Source organism: Scomber scombrus, chromosome 19, assembly GCF_963691925.1.
Source record: "Scomber scombrus chromosome 19, fScoSco1.1, whole genome shotgun sequence".
Taxonomy (NCBI): Eukaryota; Metazoa; Chordata; class Actinopteri; order Scombriformes; family Scombridae; genus Scomber; species Scomber scombrus.
The window spans coordinates 18,986,008-19,008,007 of NC_084988.1; the positions used below are offsets into that span (position 1 = coordinate 18,986,008).

Below are 22,000 nucleotides of genomic sequence, written 5' to 3' on the forward strand. Positions count from 1 at the left end.
CACGGGATGTCAGTCTAACAAATGCATCCAATTTCTTCAAACTTAAGATTCATCTCAGAACGTAAACACTTCTTTTTTTTTCTTCATGATGGAATTCGCTGTCTGCACAGCCATGTAGAACAAATAATTTTGAAAATCCATTAAAGTACACTGAACTCAGTTCAATGTGGCATAACCCAAAGTTTACTTGAACAGCAGGAGAGCTCTTCTTTTTCATAATTCCCTTGTATTCTTACAGTCATTCATGAAAAGCTCCAGTTTAGAGTGTCAAGTAGCAGCTTGAATGAGCGATGAAGGTCTTTTACCTTTTTCTTTTTTTTTTAAATAACACCACAGTGCAGTGTGATTATCCAAAAAATATAAGTCTTGTTGATCTGGAAGTTAGCTGAAAGTCCCTGGTTTATTCATAACTGCATTGTAAATATGAGTGCACTTACTTGGCTGGAAGAATTAATAGGGAGACACAAGCGTATATACTGTGCTTATAATACTGACAAGTCCAAATATCCACTGCAAATAATTGTCAATGCTTAATTCAGTGACAAACTTCAATAAACAATGTTAAAGATACAAAGGTAGACACACCATTTTTTGTCATTAATGTATTTGCAATTAATAATACATTAATGATGAATGCTGTTGTCCAGTTTCTTTTCATGCATCCATGTTGCACTGCATATTTGAGCATTGTTCTACTGCTGATTGCATTAAAACATGCATTATAATTTGATTATGGGAGTCCATAGTGGGTATCTTTGCAACAATTCTACATTTATGCAAATCCCTTTGAGAAGCTGAAAGAGATAGAGCTAAAATGATTAGTGGTTATATGTTGATTATATGTGGCTGATGGAAAATAAAATAAAATAAAATGAATTAACCTTTTTGATAATCTATCATGTTTTATTTTTCAGCAAAAATGCAAAACATTCCCACTTTTCAGCTTGTCAAATGTGAATATTTTCTTGTTTTCTTCTGTGATATTAAACAACATATATTTAGTTTTTGGTCTACAGGTTGGACAAAACAAGCATTTTGAAGATCCCATCTTGGGCTTTGGGAAATTGTAATTGATGCTTTTTATTATGTTCTCAAATTAATGGAGCAAACACTTTAATCCATTAATTGAGAGAGTAATCATCAGATTAAGGAGGATGGAAATTAGTGTTAGTTGCAGCCCTTGATGTGTCCCAAAACAAACCAACTAATCTCAAACTTGTACTTGAATTCAAAGAAAATCACTTGGTGAGTCTTTTAATTTTTCATTTTCTTTCAGTTGATTTGTGGGAATAAATTAATTATATAAAAAATATGTATTTTTTAAGGGTAATTTGGGAATGTATGCTATTCAACCTATCTCGCTTATTTTAGAGATTTTCTGTTTCAAAACACCAGAGGGCGCTTGGGAGTCACTACAACTACCAGACCCCAAACTCATATCATCATATCTCTGTTGTATCAAAGAGATGGGACCTCTCACGTGTTCTGGGACAGGTCTGCTTTCTCTCCCCAGAATCAAAACTAAACATGGAGAAGCAGCATTCAGTTTTTATGCTCCAAAAATCTGGAACAAACTCCCAGAAAACTTGATTCCTGTTCCAAGTCACTTCTTTTATATCAAGGCTGAAGACTTTTCTGTTTGCTGCTGCCTTTTAGTAAATCAAATTTGAAGCTTTTGATTCCTTTCTTGCACTACACAGTAACTTTTATGCTCCTGTTTTATCTGTCCTGTTCTAATATAGCTTGTTTTTGTTTTCTAATCTCTTAACTCTTCAGTAGTTGCACTATTTTTTTATTTAAATATATTTTTATAATGTATTTCTTTTTCATTTTGTCTTGATGCCTTTTAAGCTTAATGTAATTGTAATTGCCTTGTTGCTGAAATCTTCTGTACTTGCCTTTAAATCTCTCTAATAGACTGAAGCTGGCTGACAATCAGCTTCAGTGTAAAGTGTAGTGGTTCAAGCCCTGTTAGTACGCCCATGTGAGTCCTTCACCATTTCTGAGAAGATATGGAACTCAAGATTAAAGTTGTTTATTGTCACACCGGTTATACAAGTACAGCCGTGTGGAATACTTTGGCTGGAGGTCCCTTTTACAGAAGAAACAGTAAATATACACACACTGCCCTATTTATTAGGTACACCTGTGCATTCTAATGTAATCCAACAGAACAGCTCTATTTTAAATTCTATATTTATGAAGTTTATACATTTTCAGTTTTGGTTGACATTGTCAAAAAGATGATAATTCTGCTTTATGTTTATTATTAAGGTCATAGTGGGTGATGGTGGTGTACTGGGATGCATTATATTGATTGGTGTTCTTAATATTTGACCACACCATAAACATACATGAAGGGGGCCATTCAATATAATGCACCCCAGTACACCACCACCACTTAGTACGACCTCAGTAATAAACATAAAGTAGAAATATCACCTTTTTTGACAATGTATAAACTTCAAAAAAGTAGAATTTATGGCAGAGCTGTTGTATTGGATTGAATTAGATTGCACAGGTGGCCGGTGACTGTATGCAAAGGAGACATATAAAATATTATAACAAAATATAACAAGTATTAGGCCTAAAGATATAAATATACAGTAGATCCAAAAGTCTTTACAGTAGACGACTTTCCCATTGAAGTGAATGGGAAAGTGGTCTCATATACCATTTTAAAATATAGGTTAGTAAAAAAAGAGTCAAGGCACAAAAAGTTTGCATATGAAATAGCTTGGCCTTTAGCTAGAAAATGTAAGTAGTTATGTAAGTAGAGTAAACCAAAGGTGAAGTACCCCATTCAAATGCAGAATAACACTGCTGGAAATGCAAGGTGGAACGGTTATAAACAAGGAGGCGTATTCATATAGATCTAATCTGACCACTCCTCTCTGTCAGGCTTCCGTGTTTACACACCCACCAAAAAAAAAAAAAAGAACAGGACACTAGCGGCGGTCGGACGAAATGTTTACCGAGCAAGCATAGAGTGTTGGCGAGGAAAGTGACAGTCACACTGGAGGCTCGGTGTATGGTTAAAACACAGGTGATTTCGGCTTCCACGGTTGCATTTTGACAGCGGAATGTTCACTCGAAGGGGGCATGGAGACGTCAAGAAATCTACACAGAAAGTTCTGGACCCAAAGAAGGATGTACTGACCCGACTCAAACACCTCCGGTCACTGTTAGGTGAGTGAAATGTCACAACACGGGGCTTTTTGATGCTGCATCTCCGCTGCTTAGCACGTCACGCTAACGGTAGCTAGCTGGCATCAGCCGACAGCTAAACGTCAAACAAGGTTAGCTGGCTGTCACTGCGTTTACTCAAAAGGAAGCGAGCTGACGGGTAACATTTTTGCAAAAGGGCTGCCTTTGCAGTGTGAAGTGTATGCCTACACTCCGCATGTGTTCATTGATTTATTCGAGGTAGTATTATCAAACAAGTCAGTGTGATGGTGAGGCATGGAGGCTAGCTGCTGTGAGCTAGCTCCCGGCTAACTAGCCAACCGATGCTAACTGATGCTGCCTTGTCAGGGCATCAGTCGATGAGCAGCAGAGCAGATACCCACCACAAAACCATTGTTTTCATTTAGTCCTTTGTCATCCTGACCGTTTCAGGAAACATAAAAAGGGTCATTCTGTCGCTCAAAGCTGAAGGCACCGTTTATGTTTTCCAGCTGAAGTGAGAATAAAGCCTTCTCCCCATTGACTGACTGAGCTGCTATCGAGTTACACTAGCCCAGAGATATTTGATTTGGAAATGATTAAAAATGTAAATGTGCCATACTGGTCTCTACTGACCTTTCTTTCTTTCCATAGACAAGGAAGTAGAACATTTATGACTGTCATAAAACAGTTATATATCCCTGTCTTCCTACACTATGATAGTAGTTTTGTATTACACATAATGGACCCTATTACTAATCCACTTTGAAGGTTTTACTCATCAGTCAACTATCATAGTGCTCTAAAGTGTTTATAGTATGGGCTAAATACTAAATCTGCTGTCCAAAAACCTTTTAGTAGAAGGCAAAAGACATGCTTGTGATATTGTTAATGTCCTGAACCAGTCTATATTACTCAAGAAAAACACTCAAAGCAAAGCAGAACTCATAACTTAAATGTTATTCTAGGTATCCAGGTACAAGTCTTTCAATGCTTCCTACCAGAGTAGACTCATTTTTTACACGCGAGATGAAGTTAAAGTGTTGGTGAGCTGTAACAACTATTCTCTGAACCAGAATTGGGTCAGTGGGTACTTGGGGAAAGTGTGGAGCGAAAGAAACTTGTCAAGAGGGAATTGTTGGGTGTGGAAGAAAACTGCAATTAAAGAAAAAGTGCAAACTATGGTGCACTTTCTCCCTCGAATCTCTGTCGAAGTAGGTCAGGACACTAATGCTCGAGTATTGCTCTATACCCTCAGACATATTTTGTTGAGCTTTGTTAAGTAATGCATTTTAATATGTAGTCTAGTCAACTCAGCATAGGTTTTTACTTATGTAAGTATGCTTGGTTTAACTCTGGAAAGGAGGATCTCTAAAATAGACAGAATTTGACAGCCTTGAAAAGACAAAAATAGTTGACCCTACTTGAGGTGAGTGATAGAGAGGAAGTTGATATCATGGTAATTGGTAATTTTTGCACAATTACATCAGGTAGGCTACAAATGGGCATCCCAAATAGTTAAAACTTCTGTCAACTTAAATTGGTTAAGACATGAACTGTAAACCACACAAAAATGACACAGTACAGTTGTATTTTAAGGACAGATAAGACACTTTTGGTGTTGCAGTGGGCGTCAGCAGACAGTAAGACTGACACATGCTAACTATTCCATTGTGTTATTATATTGATTTCTTGTACAGAGGCAGCAGCAGTACCCAAGCATACTGTTTGTGACAGCCATCACCAGCTTAATGGTAGCTCGAAGCGTGTGCAAAAATGTTGGAAATATATGGTTAGATTTTTCTGACACACCACCTTCAATGTCAAGTCTAGCGAAGCCAAAGTGGAGGTCAACACAGTCCTCTGGCAGTCTGCATGTCCTCTGTGTTTTTCTTTCCCTCATGTGCAGTGGGAGATAAGGCCGTTCTGTTTGTCCAGCAGCTGATAGTCGAGGCTTACATGTTGACGTCCCCCCCCGAACCTCCCTGATTTCACCACGCTTTCAGCTGAGGAAGGATTTCCTCCTGGTGCTGCTGGTTCCTGTGTGGGACAGGAAGGAGCGACGAGAGATGGGGTGCTGTGGAGGACAGGACATTGACTTAGGGGAAATGTCGCTGACCTTTTTTCGTTGCTCACAGTGTTTTGTATTTATGAAAATAATAATATTATTTGGTATCAGCAAGAAAAAGTATTTACCCAAGGTGATTGTAAAACGTCAACACTCCTAATTTATTTCAGAGCCATTAAACAAGAGTAATGTAGCTTGTGATGGCACAGAATTAGCATTATATGTCAAACTGAATGGTTCAAAGTTCAGCTGTTTATCCTGCATGTTACATTTTGTAGTTTTACAGGCTTGTTTACCAGACTGATATCTGAAGAGAGTTGTTGACAGCTTGTTTACTTTGTGTCAGGCCTCCAGAGGCATTGTCCCTTAAGCTATATGAAATCGGAGTAAATATTGAGTACGTTATGTCTCATTGTCTCTGTCATCTTGTAATACCAGGGCCAGAAAGTAGTGGTGGTGTCAGTGGTATTGTAGTTGAAAGGACAATCTGTGGTCTGGGCTATTTTCAGAGTGGCCCTGTATTGGTTTTCTGCTCACTGAGCAGATCTGTGGGATAGAGTGTGAAAGCTGCTGCATGTTAATTTGCTGGTCATGCCTGGCTGGATTTGGCTGAGGTTGTTAATTACAGGAGCCCAGCAAACCACCTGATCACTCGCTGCTCCTCTCAGCAGAGGCACAAGCAGCTATTACTCCGACCCGTAACCGGCTCAAAGTCATTCTCATGCTCGGCCCCGGCTCATTCTGCACTTACTCGTCTTAGCATACCACTGCTCCAATTCCTCCAAATATTAGCCTGAAGCCTGAAAATGCTGGCGTTTTAATGTAGGAAACCCATCACTGATCTGATTGTGCACAGAAGGCTTTTTTCTGGGGGAATACCCTTTGATTCTCAAAGGGCATATTTCTATTTTCAACTGCTCCCTCCACAGGGAGGTCAGAGTGCCAGGTCAGCTGTAGATCAGTCAGTGCTGCTGGAGCTAGCAGTGATTCAGTGTCTAGATCAAAGATGCTTTGTTATCCGATTCCATGCTTAAAGAACAAATAAGTCCATCACCTAATCATCTTGTTCTCTTCAACTGGTCTGACATGCCCAGCTTGAAACTCTCAGTGAACTGCATAGGAACAACAGTGGATGTCTGCAAGTGTTTTTACTGATAACAATCATGTGACCCGGGTTTGTTTGTGGGTGTACACGGTAGATGGTGCGAGTTTGCAGCGCGGTTGTTCTGCAGTCTGTAGAAAAAAATGAAATGCAGTGTTATTATGTCTTACTTTTGACCATGTGTGGGCTCTTGAGTGTTGTCGGGGTCAGAGTCAGCTGAAAGCACGGCCGTTTGATGAGGAAATCACAAGAAGCGGCCTGAAGTGAAGCAGCAGGGGAAACAATGAGCGCAGCAGAGGAAAGGCTCTCAAGAAGGTCCTCTGTGTGGCTGAAGTGAAGGCTGAGATCACTCGACTTCTGATTCTCCCCCTTTGGAAAAAACACTCAAGATAGACTCGTGAATAACTTTAGCATCTCACCATCTTTTTAGCCCACACACTATGTAGGCATGATATCAACACTCAATGGCTTTTCTAAAAGTGGAGTTCTAAAATAGCAACGGTTTTATTCACTTCTTAGGGTTTTAAGGTGGTATTATTTTGTTTCAGGCTATGTCACACTGAAATTAATCATATGTAAACTACTTTATATAAATGGTGAAAATTCACAAGTCTTTTCTAAGCATCATGCAGTAATAGATATGCATTATTTTCAACACATTTCTCTGCAACATTGATGCAATAACAATCAAGTGTATTGCTCAAGAAGCCACATTCACCACCCAGTCACACAACCTGTTTGAATCAAACTGTAAGAGAGAGAGTGTGATTAAAGTTATATGGGGGAAAAGGCTAAATACAAAACCCAAAAAACACAGTGTATTTATTAGATTGCTGACAATGGTAAACAAAACAAAAAATCTTTAAAGTCAAAGTGAAAACAGATCTGTACACATGTATGTTATCCCCTCTGGCCCAAATATTCACACTTAATCTAGATCTGCAGTGGTGTGTAACCTATCTATTACCTGATTGATTGCATGTAAATCATCATATGAGTTTCAGTTAAAATCCTGAAATGTAAAGGAGTAGCTCCAGCAGCGTAAAACTTTAACGCTCCAGAACACACACACAGAATTTGAGGCAGCTGGAGCCTTTTCTTCATGGGCAGAGGGCAAGAAAAAAAAACCCCAACAGGATCTAGGCCTTTGTCATTGACACTGTTAATATCAATTTTAGCAAGATTGTCAGCTGTTGAAGTGAAGAGACGCTAGACGAGCATTAACAGGTCTTTGTGGTGTGGCTTATTAACATAACAGCTTCTGTCATTACGATCCTGGCATGAAGCATCTCGGCTCTCACCCTCAGAATTAGATGTGCTGAGCTGCAGACTGATTTGAAATAAAGAATGAGTCGGAGAATGAGCTGTTGTAAACACTGACATTACAGAGTAATATAAGTAGTAATAGTAAACCGCTAGGAAAAGCTGTAAAGAAGCAAAGTCATAACAGATTTACTGGATTTTATGGTTCTGTCTCTGATTAGAGCATTGTTCAGTGTTGCTGAGTCATTCACTTCTCCAACACATTCCAGTACTAATATATGTAATAGGACTGCTGATATCATTCAGTTTTTATTTGAGAAATCTGGTTTTGCCTCCATATAAAAAATCAAAGTAACTGTTGGTACTGACTGCCTAAAATCAGTTGGAAAGTGGAAGAAAAAAAAAAGAACACTACACCTCACATGCTTAGACGTCCTGTCCCGTAAAATACGAAGACTTCATCATATTAAGCAAGATAGAAGGAAGGAAGTGTTTTCTCTGCTATGGTGAGGCTTTGATAGCGCGTGAGTGAAGAATACTGACAGGATATGTTGTTTTATCTTTGGGTGTAATGTCTGCAAAATTTTAGGACGTGTTTAAAGATTTTTTTAGAAAGACCTATAAAAAGAAACAAACACATTGTGGAGTAGTAATGATCCAGAGGCTGGCTATAGGAAAGGAGGTGGGAGTCAGATACCAGGAGTGAGTTAATACATCCAGAAACCAGAATATTACTGTAAGCTGTTAACATGTAGTCACAGGGTTGATTTTGTGTTGTTTTTGGCTACTGTTAAGGTTTTTTTTAACAGTAAAGTTAATAAAACAATTTAGTGAGGAAGTTAGGTAAATAGCTGCACGTGCCAACAATAAGGGGGGGGGGGGGGGGAATTAACTCTATCACTGAGGGATTCAACTTCTGCCCACTCTTACTCTTGCAGTTAAGGTGGCATGTGTACGGCTTCTTCTAAACTGGCAGCAGCTTCAAGATAAGCATTTTGGCAGTATAAAGAAAGTCCTGTGCCACAATCCCTGGGGCCAATTAGAATTGCAAACTACGGCATGATAAAGCACAGTAGCCAGCCTCTGCACATTATATTTATTACCGGCGCCGGAATGACACGCCTTTGCACCGTCTGATGATGGGCTCTTCCTGGTATTGTGTGCGGATTCTTCATCAGTATTCATGAAATGATAACGGCTATTTGTCAATCTGTAACGTGTCTCGTCACCGCTAACATACAGTAAACAGGTTCAGCAGGTCAGACCATTACAATACATAATAGGGCTAAATGTCTACATGTGACAATTAGTGGATTTGAATCTTCTATTGCTGTGGGATTTGCTCCAGAAGGCCAGTTGAATCATTTATTAGTAGTCTCAGTGTACCATCAAACTGTTTTTATTAGGCTATTGTAACTCATAACTTCAAAATATGAACATAGTTAACCTCTAGGATCTCAAAACTGTACAGAAAGCATTGGTAATCTTCTTTGTCTTGTTTTTGTTTCCAGTCTGTGGTATTACTGTCATGTGTTTCAGAAGTTCCTTTAAAACCCCAATTTCAAATATGATATAAATCACATGGTGCCGAATGAAAGGTTGTTTTCTTTCTAGCTGCTGGCCTGCCGGAGAGCTGCAGATAGGAACACACCAGCTCTGTGTTCTGCGGTGGATGATATCAGTGTGATTTTTTTTTTTACACAGCGCATGAAAAACCAGTTGGTCTAGTTCCCCTGTTTACCTGTCCTGCTTTTATAATAGCCAAACCTAGTCTGAAGACCTGCAGTTTGTCGTGGTAGCGTTTCTTATCAGGAGCTAATCTCACAGTGGATTTACACTTTCTGAGGCTTTTTCTAAATGTCCAAGCTCCTGCTAATCTGCTGAGGCTTTCAAGCTTTAAAGCCCAAAGAAAATAAACACTTAGCTTTGGCTTATTTGCAACTTGCTACACAGAGTTGTTACAACACCTGTGTTATGAGTTAGAATTTAGAAAGTATATTAAAATATCTCAGCAAACTTTTGACTGATACTGTATATGTACACTTGTTTTGTTTTTTTTTGTCTATGTAGCATTATTTGTCTTTCTTTGTCATGCTGAAGCTGAATGGACTGCTGAAAATTGTAACACAAATTTAGTGTTTTAAACTGGAGCATCAGTAGTGTCAGTAACATTAGGATTTGTAAATGAACTAGTGTTTCCTCTCGTTCTTTGACTTTAAGAGACTCTCCTCATTGGCTTTATGCTAATTAAGGCTGGTGTTTCTGCATTTGTCCCTAACGTAAATGATTATGCTTTAGACCTGACTTTCTTTAACCACAAGCTGTCTGCAGAGTTCTTTGCCACAGCACACCTACAGTAGACATCTGACCTGGCTTCATGGTGAATTGTGGCATTATATAACTGCTCGTAGACAAAAATTAAGAAACAAGGGTGGAACTTCAACTGAATTCCACTTTGTTTGAACTTGAATTTAGCAAATTATCAGCCCCTCTATTTGAGGGAAACTGAAGTGACCATTTCTTTTCATAAAGACAGGGATTTTTAGGGCCACCTGAAAAGTGAGAGCGAAAGTTGCCAGTTTAGCAGCTCCTCAGCGCTAAGCCGCCGAGATAAGCCACTCTCTAATGTGTGAGCTCAGACTGGGATAAGGTCAGGCTTTGCCAGTTCTACCATGACTGTTTCCCACTGTGCTCTGTGAAGACCCATAGGCGACAATCTGTTACACAGCTAGACACTGACTGCAAGTTGAGAGGCAGTCATGCAGCGATTGGCACACTGGCACCGTAATGAAATTATGCGCAACAAAAGTGTGGCGAGTGCTAGAAAGAGCCTTTTTCCATAATGATTACATCTTTTGGGCTTGTTTGAATGCTTTGGTTTGTACTGAATCAAATCGTAAATAATATGATGATATTCTGCTGCAGCATTTATTCTGACTGTCACATTTCTCTTCAGAGTCATTACAAAGCTGTTGACATTTCATTGTATAGATGGTTACACCTTATATGAATTACAGCTCACGCTGGGCCTCTGTTGACTCTGAGAGAGCTGCATGCTTGGCTCGGTTGCGTTAGCCTGGCAGTATGTTAATCATTCTCTGTGAATACATTGCTCAGAGAGGATGATGCATGGCATGGCCAAGCTAGTTTTTAATGGTCTCTCCTTAGCTGACTGGCAGCGGCAGCTCTAAATCAGCCAGCCCACTGCAGAGTCCACACTTGCCCTTTTGCCGCACACTGAAAACTTTATAGGCTAAATGCTCTCATAAAAGATGAGTCTCCTGTCAATACTGTTAGAGAAACTTAAGTGAATTGGCTCCAATCGACCCCCCCTGAAAAGGAGCATCAATTTAGCCCGGCGAGCACTGCATTTATGATTGACAGCTCAAGACGGGCACAGCTAGCAGCACATTCAGTAGTATTAGAAGCAGCTGTGTGTGTGTTATCAATGAGTCAAATGAGGCTGCCTGTTACCTATTGTAACTCTGTAAATTGCCTCATGTGACAGACTTGCCTTCCTCAGCTGGTTTTAACAGATTTATAAGTAACCTCCTTCCACTGTGGTCAGCTATCTTCGTCCAGTCATAGGCCACAGTGCTCTGTCCATAGCTGATGACATCATCCTCATTTTCTGTAGAATCCTGCAGTTGTTTTTTGGGGGATTTTTTTTTTAATTGAAAAAGACAAGAAAACACATAAAATTCAATGTAGCATGTAAATAAGCCTGGCATAAGTGAGTTTCTTCATTTTGATTGCTACAATACTGTTACTACCACCACAGCTAAAGTGTCGACTCAGCTTAATAATCTTTCACTAGTAGCCATGTCAGCAAACTTATCTTTTTTATATGATCATGTTGCATAACTAACCCATAACAAGCAGCTAAGGTGTAAACAAAAGATGTGTCATGTGTAACGGCTTTTTTTTATTTATTTTTATTTGCAAGCTAAGCATTTTTTAGTTTTAAACAGCACATTATAATTAATTTTCAATAAAAAAAAATTCAAAAATGAATAAAAAAACATAATTTAGAAACCACTCAGTATATTTATATTTTTGTCTGTAATTTTTGAATGTTCCCATCAGTGGTTCTGTCTCTGCCTTTTAGGGTCTCACTCATGAATAACCCCCACCAAAAAACCCAAGCTCCTATAAAGACAGCACCTCCTTCATCTGTCAAATGAAATGATCCGTCTCCCGTCATCTCTATAATGCTCCTCATGGTCTCCTTTTCTGTGTGTAGTCAAGCATTCATGGAGTGAACTGCCATCCACTCCACGGTGCCTCCATTAGCTTCCACATTAGCTACCACCTCCATATCTCTTGTACGATGTGTTGGTGCCCTCCAGGCATCCCTCTGCTGGGACTCCTTAAAGAGTCCTCTGTGTCTGTTCTGAGCACGCTGCCAAAGAAACAGTATCGGTCTTTGCTCTCTGCTCATCTCCATCCTGGCAAGAGTATAGTGCACCTGCAGAGTTAGCTAGCTCATGCTAATGATGGTAAGTGTGATCAAAGGCCTGATTAGAGCGTGTTTTGAGTATGACACGGCATGTTAATGATCCTGCTGCAGGTGGTATGAACGGCATACAGTGTTAGCTGCCCAGGGGGGTTAAATATGGTTTGAACATTAAACGTGGGTTTCCTATAACTTCATGTGTTGTGTGCTGATAGCGTTTGAACAGGTAGGCGTCTGGTTTTGATTGTGCAAATATACCATAGGCTTCAGCTGACTAGATGACCTTCACCCACTTGGCTAACAAGCTCTCTTAGTGCTTGCTTGGCAAACCCAGTTTAAACTCAGTGTATTAGAATAGCAAACAACAGAGACACTAATTATTCACCTGAAGCTTAAAAAGATAATACTTTGCCCATTAGATGGACATGTACATCTTTCCCTGGTTACCTTATGTGAAGTTGTTATGCACTAAAGTTAATACTGTGTGGGAGTCAGCAGTTCATTCTACCCTTTTACCCTTAGCCCCAGAAATCACAGCGAGAGACCCTCAGTGACGCGATGACATCTCAAATATGTATTTATATTTATGTTTTTCCAGTTAGATGTCGGAAAATAACGACGTAATCTTTGCACTTTGACATTGGGCAGGGATATTTTTTCTCCTTTAGACTTTTAGCGAGGAGGACAGTGAGCTGATAATATCTGCCTCTATAGAACATTCTCAGAGGATGCTTGAGATTTTCCGCGCTTCCAAATATTACATTACGGCCCCTCGGAGCTCGAGTCGCATGTGATTATTTTCCAGCTGGTCTTCTCACTTGGGGGTGGGAACATCTGCCTGACAGTTAACAGGAAATGCATCACAATGGCAAACAGTGTCATCCAACCCAAAACCTGTAAAGGCTGGTCTGTTTGGCATGTGTTCATTAATTTCACTATAGAAGATTACAGGTCTCTGCATCAGTCAGTAGTATCTATAGCAATTGTTCATCCAATTCTTTAGTCAGTTAACTATAAGGCTGACCTAATTATACACTTGCAGAATAGTCAGTTTACTGTAGTTTAGGCAGCTGAGCATTTAGCTTCAGCCAATAAGAAGTAGTCTTATTAGTGATCCTCCTCTCCTCCGTTCCATTAGTTCTTCACCACTCCCCCTTCTACAAGACGTGCTTATATATGTGAATCAGGTCATTAAGTGTTGGCATTGATTTCGCTTGATTATGAAAACAAAGAGCACCAAGCTATAGGCGAGTGTTAAGACACAAGGTTCTCCTCCCAAAACACCAGCTCCTTTGTGATCGCAGTTCTCTACAGCTGCTCTTCATCCAACAGCGCTTTCCTGTATTTGACACAAGAGTCTTGGGGGCAGGAGGGGGTGTCAATCGGAGGACGCAGTCATCTCGTCGGGCTCAGGGGGATTCGGTGTCATCTCCTGCATTCACAGGAGCCCGGAAAACAGGTTCTGTCTCTTTCTGTCGCCACGCTGTTACCTGAGAAGTCAACGAGGGCCATTGAGTGAAGGGTATCGCCGCTCACAATGCCGTTGACCATTATACAACTTCATCCTTTCAGCTGAACATTTGCTTTAAAAAAATAAAAAAAAAAGGACCTGCAGATCATTATTAGCACAGTATGTAATCAGTAACTGACAATTCAAATGTCAAGCCAGTATTCATTACTGGCTTTAATTCATATTAGCTAACAATTTCTCACTGATCACTGGTTTTTATAAGGTTTGCCATAGCTGTTACACTCATTACCTTTTGGACAACTTTTCATTAGTGCACTTTCCACAAGTTAAGCAGAGACTAGAGTGAAAAGGAGCAGCTTATTCAGCCTTAAAGTGCTCCTGTAATTATCATATTTTAGAGGTTGAGCTCACATGAAAAATGACTGTGTAATTTTGATCACTACAGTTTATTTTAATGCATTTTATGTAAAGATTTTACATGATATTGTCCCGTTAAGCACATAACATTGAGTAAACCAGTGGCTTTGCACACACATGTGGATGGTATACTGAATATAACCTGGACAGTTGGTCTGTTACTACTGGGAGGCAGATCAGTGTCCTGTCTGCCTTTTTCCAACAAGGTTAGCGTCCACCTGAGATTCTTGCTCGCTGTCAAAAATCCTGTGATTTTTTTTTTTTTTTTCTTCTTCTTCTCTCCGGCCTTTCCCTCCTTCCGTCATGCTCTGGTGACCAGTTAGCGTTATTTGAGCAGATGGAGAGCAGTGTGTCTGAAGGCTGTAGAGAGGAGGATGACAAGCTCTGATGGCTCTGTGACATACAACATGGCATATGAAATCATTTCATACTCCCACCCCCACACCATCAACTCCTCACGCTCCCAACAATATTCAAATTCGAGTTACACCATTACCTTACAGACTTCCTCTCTATCTCACTTAGACACATGCACACACACACACACACACACACACACACACACACACACACACACACACACACACACACACACACACACACACACACACACACACACACACACACACACACACACACACCATTTGCACTGATCAGACCTGTTTTTACATTGGGTAATTCCATTTGTTGATTGCTTAATTAAACATGTTCTAATCCTGATTGGGTATTAGACACTACATTATTTTACTTAGAACTGATCTACAAGAGGAAGCCTTTATTATTCCTGACACATTTGATGTGTGTCTGTTCGATTGTGAAAACATGAAGCAAGTCGCTGGTAATTTGGCTCAAACATGATTCTGAGGAGCAGCCCACTCACTGATATGCATGATAAACACTATCACGCTTTTCTCAACAACAACACACACTTACACTGACCACAGCACCTTCCATATGTAGTTTGTCCTCCTCCTCTCCTGTATGTCTGAGCTTCAGGAAACCCTCCAACAGAGGGAAAATGAACCATGTGATAGGCCAGTATGGGAGGTGCCTTCAGACCCCAACCCTGGGGTATTAGTCTTTACCCTGCTGCTGGTCCTCAATAGCTGGAATAGATTTATTGCAGAGTCACGTTCATAACTTAAAGAGCAACCCTTTTTCAAACAGAACCATCAGTTTGTTTGCTTAAAGTGACATTTTGCCATTTTTAAAAAATCATTTCACACAGAAACAGTTTTTGTTTTCGGGGTATACGTTCTAATCCGTTCTCATCAGCTGACTGCACAGTGTCCCTTGGGATTTTCCAGCTACCTACACTGAAGACTAGCCAGCTCAGAGCTAACCCAAGAGATCAGTGCCTATAACAATGAGAAGAAAACAGCATAGTTTGTGTTGAACTGATCGCCCATGTAAGCAGTGTATTCATTGTGTGTTTTTCAGCCAAGCAAAACTCTGATAACAAAGTATCCACAACACCAGTAGTGTTAACTTCATCCCAGACAAGCAGACTTTGCCTACACACCCACACCCAGCCCCACCCTCCACTTCTGTTGGTGGCTGTTGAAGCTCACGCCAGAGGGGAGAAATGCTTCAGTTTCAAAGGGACTAAGTCACCACATGGCCAATCATTACTCCTACCATTAAAGTTGTCCTTAAAGTCCACAGTGTGTGTGTGTGTGTGTTTATGTGTGCGTGCGCTCATGTGTGTTACTCTTTGTGCTTAAATGTGAATTGAGCAGGCATGATTAGCTTGATGCCAGGAGCAAGGAGCATTTAATGAAGTGAGAGTTTGAACACAGGATGTGGCTATCTACGTTTTTCATTGTAGATTTAGACTCTGGCTACATGTGAGTTTTAGACTAGATTTTAAGATGTTATTGATTGTTCTTAACAAAAGAACCAGTGTGCCACCTGGGGTCCCCAGATATTGCTTTGCTGGTAGGGATACACCTTAATATCAGCACGTCAGTATCAGCCGATAAAGGCTTCAAAATGAAATATCAGCATCGGTCAAAATGAACATTTTTGCCAATATGACAGGTCAATTCGTTGCCTTATCCTTCACCTGGCTGTGCTTTCCTCTGCGGACTGCTAGACCCTGACAGCTGGCTGTGCTTCACTCTTGCAATATTGTGCTAACCCTCCGCCGGCCTCCCAGCTAGCCCTGACTCTACATGTGCATCCAACCGGAGCATCGAGCCACGGTTTGTTATCCAGGTTTGAGTGTTAAGAAGCAGCGGGTCTGTCTGGCAGCTGACTTCTGCTGCTGTGTTCGACTACAAAGATAGGAAACACCTCGGCTCACAGGACGTACCGCACTGGTTGGCAGCCAGTGTATTGTGTGATTTAGCGCCACCTTCTGCTCCGTGGACCAGAGATAAAATCCTACACATTCATTCTGTCTGTCTAATAAACTCCAGTTCATATATTTTCTTGGTCATTCTTCAGTACCATCTATGATTGTGTGCCTAATAGTCTCCTCAGCCAGGTGGGGAAAAATATGTGCATGTATCGCCGGTGGCAGTGGGCCAAAATGTGGAGCATTGTGGATATGGGCAAAGTGTCCAACATCGTGCATGTCAAAGCTGAAGACTCAGGAATGTTTTTGTCTCGATCTGCCCAGCGTGTGTCTTCATTATCTTTGCTTTAATCTCAGGCCAAAGATAATTCATCTGAGTCTTTGTCACACACTACATCATTCCAGCACTCCCCATGAGCTGGACTGCTTCTGGGGCTCTTCCAGTCTGCCATGTGGCAGAGGAAGAATCGCAACAGAAGGTGAATCTTAATTGCTGTTATTGTGCCAGGACTCCTCCTGGCCTATATTTGATTATTCAGACCAGACCTGACCAGATCTCAATACCACGGTTGTATAAGTACAGAATGATAGAGCTTCATGACATGAAGAATTTTAGATTTTGTCAGTGCCAGTCGGTTTGTGGCTGTCATGTGTGCCACCCACTTCCTTCATTACTGTAACTGTCGCAGCCTGAGCTGGTTTGACTGTAAATGCACCTCAGCCTGGCCTCGATCCAGACCGCCCCTCCCCTTTCCCAAAAGTCTACATGAGATAATCCCCAAATTCATCCAGGCACAGATGAGAAAACAACATCCTAAATGAACCGTTGAAGAGAAATGGGAATTGTCCTGCAAGCTGGAACATCAGCATATATTAGCTGAGTGTGTATCCAGTCATGGTTTTGCTAAAAGTGTGGAAAGTGTTGCGGAGAGAAGAATATCCTCAATACAAAAGTTGAACGTACGTTGGGTGGGGTCATTTATACTGTATCAGAAATGGGATCTTTTACGAATCTGAGCCTTCAAGGATTGTGAGAACATTAAACTGGGAGGCAAAGTTGTTTCTCAATGCCTCTAAAAGTCCTTCATTATTCAACAGACAATTACAGGTGGGGGGGAAGTTGCACAGGGTAAGGAAGTGAAGCAATTTGCCTCCGTTTTAAAACCGATGTAATCTGCAAAAAGGGAAACAAGAACAAAGTCAACGGTGATGTTAAAATATATCTTTGGATTAAAAGGGAAAGCAAATAGCAGCAATAAAGGACTGTTGGAGAGGGATGACATTTGCTGAACATTCAGGTGTCTAAAAATATGTTGTAGTGACAGTTTTATTCGGCCTTCTGTTCACAATCAGATTCTGACATATGGACACATACAGTACACATGCTGACATAGATCCTGTTACAGCTGAACAATATTGACAAAATCAAGTATCACTATATATCAATGTGGCGTGACAGCTGTTGGTTGTGACTACTGGTTGAGATAATAAACAGAAATCTCTCTGAGAGCAAATCATTTAATAATTAAGCTTTCATTATCAGGGAAAACACTTTTTTTTAGGATTTTAAACTTTAGCACAATATAGGGCCAGTCTATATGATCTTATATCCCCATAACAATACCTATCCTGATATTGCACATCTTAACACAATGAATAAATAATTGGTCTGTGCTACTTCTCCTGAACTTGTTATATTCTCTCATTTTAACTTAGTTCAGACATGCATGTTTATGCAGCTAGGCTAGCTTGCTAACTTGCAGCGTGGCGAACAAGCCCACAACTCGTCAGCAACTGATACACAAGTCATCAAAGTGAACTGTCCGTTGCGTTGATGGCTTATAGATCACTTGTTTTAGACGAGCAGCAGTGAATGCATGGATGCTCAAGGCTGTGTTAGATTGTTTTTTGCAAAGTGAAGGACATACTTTATAACATCAGCTCACACATCGTTAAAACAATTAAGATATCATCATAGACAATTTACATCGCACATCCCTACCACAATATCATGTAACGAAACCTACCCTCATATCACAGTATCTGTATGTTATGTTATTGATTCAGATGTGACTCTCATTTGACAACTGGGTACTGTCAGTATTATCAAGTGTTCTGCTTTAATGTGGGTACTTTTTCTTTTTTAATTCAAGATTTCATTCTAAGTGTTTCATTTTGTTTCTTCTTCTTTTTTTTTTTACAGATTTCATTGACAAGAGTGAACTGAAGGCATTCTTCGAGAGCAACTGTTCGCAGATTTATTTTATCTTCTATGAAAATTTCATTACACTGGAAAGCAACTTAAAACAAAAAGGTTAGTGCAAGCTTCTTTTTTTTTTGTTCATGTAAACTACACACTCACCCTCAATGGTGGTTCAATGATTAACCCTTTCCCTGCTCTCTATGCTATATAAAGGTTTATTTCCCCACTGCTCTACATTTACAGAGCAATGAGAGTAAGCCCACATAAAAGTAATCTCTGGTTACGTCCAGTGTATCTCTGTATGTTTACTCTGCCTCTAACATTGTCACGGGTAGGGGATTCACTCCCACGGGGAGTATGTTCTCATGGTAACACAAGTTGCTTCAAGTGTTTACGAAATGGCCCCATATTATTGTTACATTATTGATGAGGCTAATGCAGTATACCTCTCGGTTATGTGTTTAAAAACCTTAAGTACCTTTCTTGTCTTGCAGGGAACAAATCTCAAAGGGAGGAGCTGGACTCTATCCTCTTTATTTTTGAAGTAAGTCATTGTTCTTTTTCTGTGCTTGTGTCTCCATCTCTAATCTCTACTCATAGCTGCTACAGCCACAACCTGTTTACTGAACTCTGCAATACTGGGGTGGGACCATAGTTTCCATGGTGCTACTCTGCAGCTGTAGCTACTTCCTGAATTGGCCTCAAATAGCCTAGAAATCAATTGGAGGTTTGCTGGGAGGGAAAGAAAGGCTCAGCTCAATCATTTTCCAGCATCAACAAGTTTTTTTTTTTTTTTGTTTTTTTTTTACAACCAAGGTGTGTATGCAAATCAGCTGAGATATGCCTTTTTTTCCCTTTTATTTTGCATGTGTGTGCAACAGCGTCCTGGCTTGTCCCCTCCCTCTGTTTTTCAGAGCACTCTTATGCTGCACATGCAGGTTAAAGTCCCCTACCTTGTTTTCCCGCTTGACAGCAAAGGTAGCTCCAGTTTCCAATACAAACAGTCACCTCTCCAGTTACATTTGCTCAGGGCAGGGCTGAAAGGATAGCAGCAGATCAGAAGGGGGGGGGGGGGCACAGTCTGTTTGTCCCTCTTTATTTATATAGTATGTCTTGTCCTAGTTTTTTCTGATCACCTGGGAGTGTGCTGGGAGTGTTCCCCACATTATGTCAAACATAAAGTAAGCCAATCCAGCTAAAAAGGCACAGAAGAGGATCCTTAACTCTGGATTATGGCCTACTGACCAATTTTTGAGTTTGTTACAGTAGCTGTAGACACCACTGTAGTCAGTCTTTAGCTATGGATTCCTAATTTGCTAGCCAATCTATTTTTATGTTATCATGGTACATTTTGGTTCTCTCTGGGTGATGCATCATGTACTTTGTTGTGCATTTCAGAGTATGTATCCAATTTATTTGATCGTCTGTGTTGGAAATCTTTCGTAGAATTTAGACTATTATTTGAGTTTGCATCCATGACCTTCTCAATCTGCTGTCAGTCAGGTCAATTTAATCAAAATGATACATTCTCATTGCCCCATCCATCTAAAAGCAAAATAAATCTAACTAACTAGGTTTTCCTTCAGCTTTTTCCACTCTATAACAAGAAAGTCTCCCTGCCTGTCCATACACACACACACACACATCCAGTCATCTGACCTGTAAATAAAGCCCGGATTCATGCCTTCTACATATTTATGGAGTCATCTTTTCAAAAAAGAACTAATATTGAAAGCAGCTTAACCCTCATTTGTCCCCTTTTAGCCCCTGCCTGTGACGACGTGTGCTTTTACCCGTGCACTGAGAAGATAAGCTCGCTTTGAGTGGTGTGTACAGGACAGATACAGGGTTGCTTTGATCCCGAGCTCCGCTACACTGCGCGGACTTTCTCTTTTTACGCTGTATTAGATCAGGCATGTCGTATTGTATGCGGTTGTGAATATGATATCAATGGATACATTTGTGCTGGCAAACACGCACTACTAATATGTATCATGTTATCCCAGAGGTTGTATTATGTAACACAGAGACATGACAAACGCAGTAACAGGCGAACTGATATGATATTTTAAGTCAAGTGGATTGTGAGTCCTAATCATTTTTCTGCTACAAACACAGTTAAGTTTATCCTATAATGTATTAAAATCTGTGTTATTTATTCTGGTAATGGCTTTTATCCTGAAGTCCCCTCGCAGAGTAATGCTTATTGTTAATGTGTGTCATCAGTTTTAGTCACAGAAGTCCGGCAACCAAATCATAAGTAGTGGCGGCCTTTGTCCAACAAGCCTCAGAGCTGTGTGTAGAATAGCTATGAATGGACAGCCGCTGGGACATAAGCCGCCTTGCAGCGCCGTGCTTTGCGACACACTTTAATACTGTATGACAGGTTAAAAAGAACAACACAGCTCAACATCATCGGCCCTCTTTTTCTGTGTGAGAATTTCCCTGGAAAGCCACAGTTAAGCCAGGCGGACGGGGAATATGGTCGCCCGCACTTTCCATCACCTGGGTACCTCTTTGCATTCATATCTGGCTGACAGATACAGTACTCGTCTCCAGCGTGTGTTTGCTTTGAGCTGGCTATGTGGGGATTACGTTGCTGTCATGATGAGGTATGTGACCCCTTTTTCATGGGTTGCTGTGGGGGAGAACGGTCCCCCCCAAGCAGAGCCGGGTTTGAGTAATGGATATCTAGAGGGGGTAATCTTTCGTCCCTCCCCCCCTAAACTCTGTTAGTAACACTCCACCCCCACCGCCACCAGCAGCCATCGCCATTCCCCTCCCAGGATCTCTTTGTGTCTGCTGCCACGAAGGCATCCACCACGCAGCTTGTGATGCTGCACCGAAACTGACAGATGAGAGACCTGATCTCTGTGAGAATGCAACAACATTTTTATATAAGCAGTACAGAAAGTCCACTCTCTTCCTTTACACCTCTTTTTGTTTTAATATGACTGTATTGTAGGCCTGTGTGTCCACAATATTACCATGTTATTTACTATTTACCTTAAATACTAACAGAAAAAATTAGATCATCGTGGTCATTGACCTTAAATGAGAAAATGCAGCATTTTTCTGCAACACACCTAAGTCATCAGTACTAATTGTTTTTAAAGGTTGACTTACGAGTTCAGTCGAGGCCTGTGTTTAATGAAGGAGTGACAGGTGATTGTAAGTTAAATACATGGAATATATGTAGCAGCAACTGCCTCATGAAGACAAAGGAGGAACATGCAGGCAAATCAGCCACAGGGTTATTAAATAAAATGAGAAAATAGCCAATTGACTGCATATCTCTCAGACGCAATAAGGTCCATCATAGGAAATGGAAAAGAAACAATATTTTGACATAACATTAATGGCAGTAGAGAGGGAGGCAACACTGGAGGAGCTACAGTCCGACAGCTGAGGTGCATACAACAGCTATTGACTGGGTAGCTGACCATTCACAGAGTAATGCCACTCTAGCAAAGAAAAACCCACGGTTAAGATTAAGAAAGACATGACATCTCGCCTAATGTTTCCCAGAAAGCACATGGGCAACTCAAAATCGATG

At 40.6% G+C, this 22,000-nt stretch overlaps 1 protein-coding gene across 3 annotated transcripts in view; it reads left to right on the forward strand.

Annotated features, from left to right (window-relative positions):
- The first annotated feature begins 2,948 nt into the window (after positions 1-2,948).
- ralgapa2 (Ral GTPase activating protein catalytic subunit alpha 2) overlaps positions 2,949-22,000 on the forward strand; it is a 91,309-nt gene continuing 72,257 nt past the window's right edge. For all 3 annotated transcript variants that reach the window (XM_062440990.1, XM_062440992.1, XM_062440989.1), the window contains exons 1-3: positions 2,949-3,189; positions 18,445-18,555; positions 18,939-18,988. In XM_062440990.1, the coding sequence (XP_062296974.1) occupies positions 3,084-3,189; positions 18,445-18,555; positions 18,939-18,988 (267 nt within the window). In that variant the 5' untranslated portion in view covers positions 2,949-3,083. The remainder of the gene's footprint in view (positions 3,190-18,444; positions 18,556-18,938; positions 18,989-22,000) is intronic.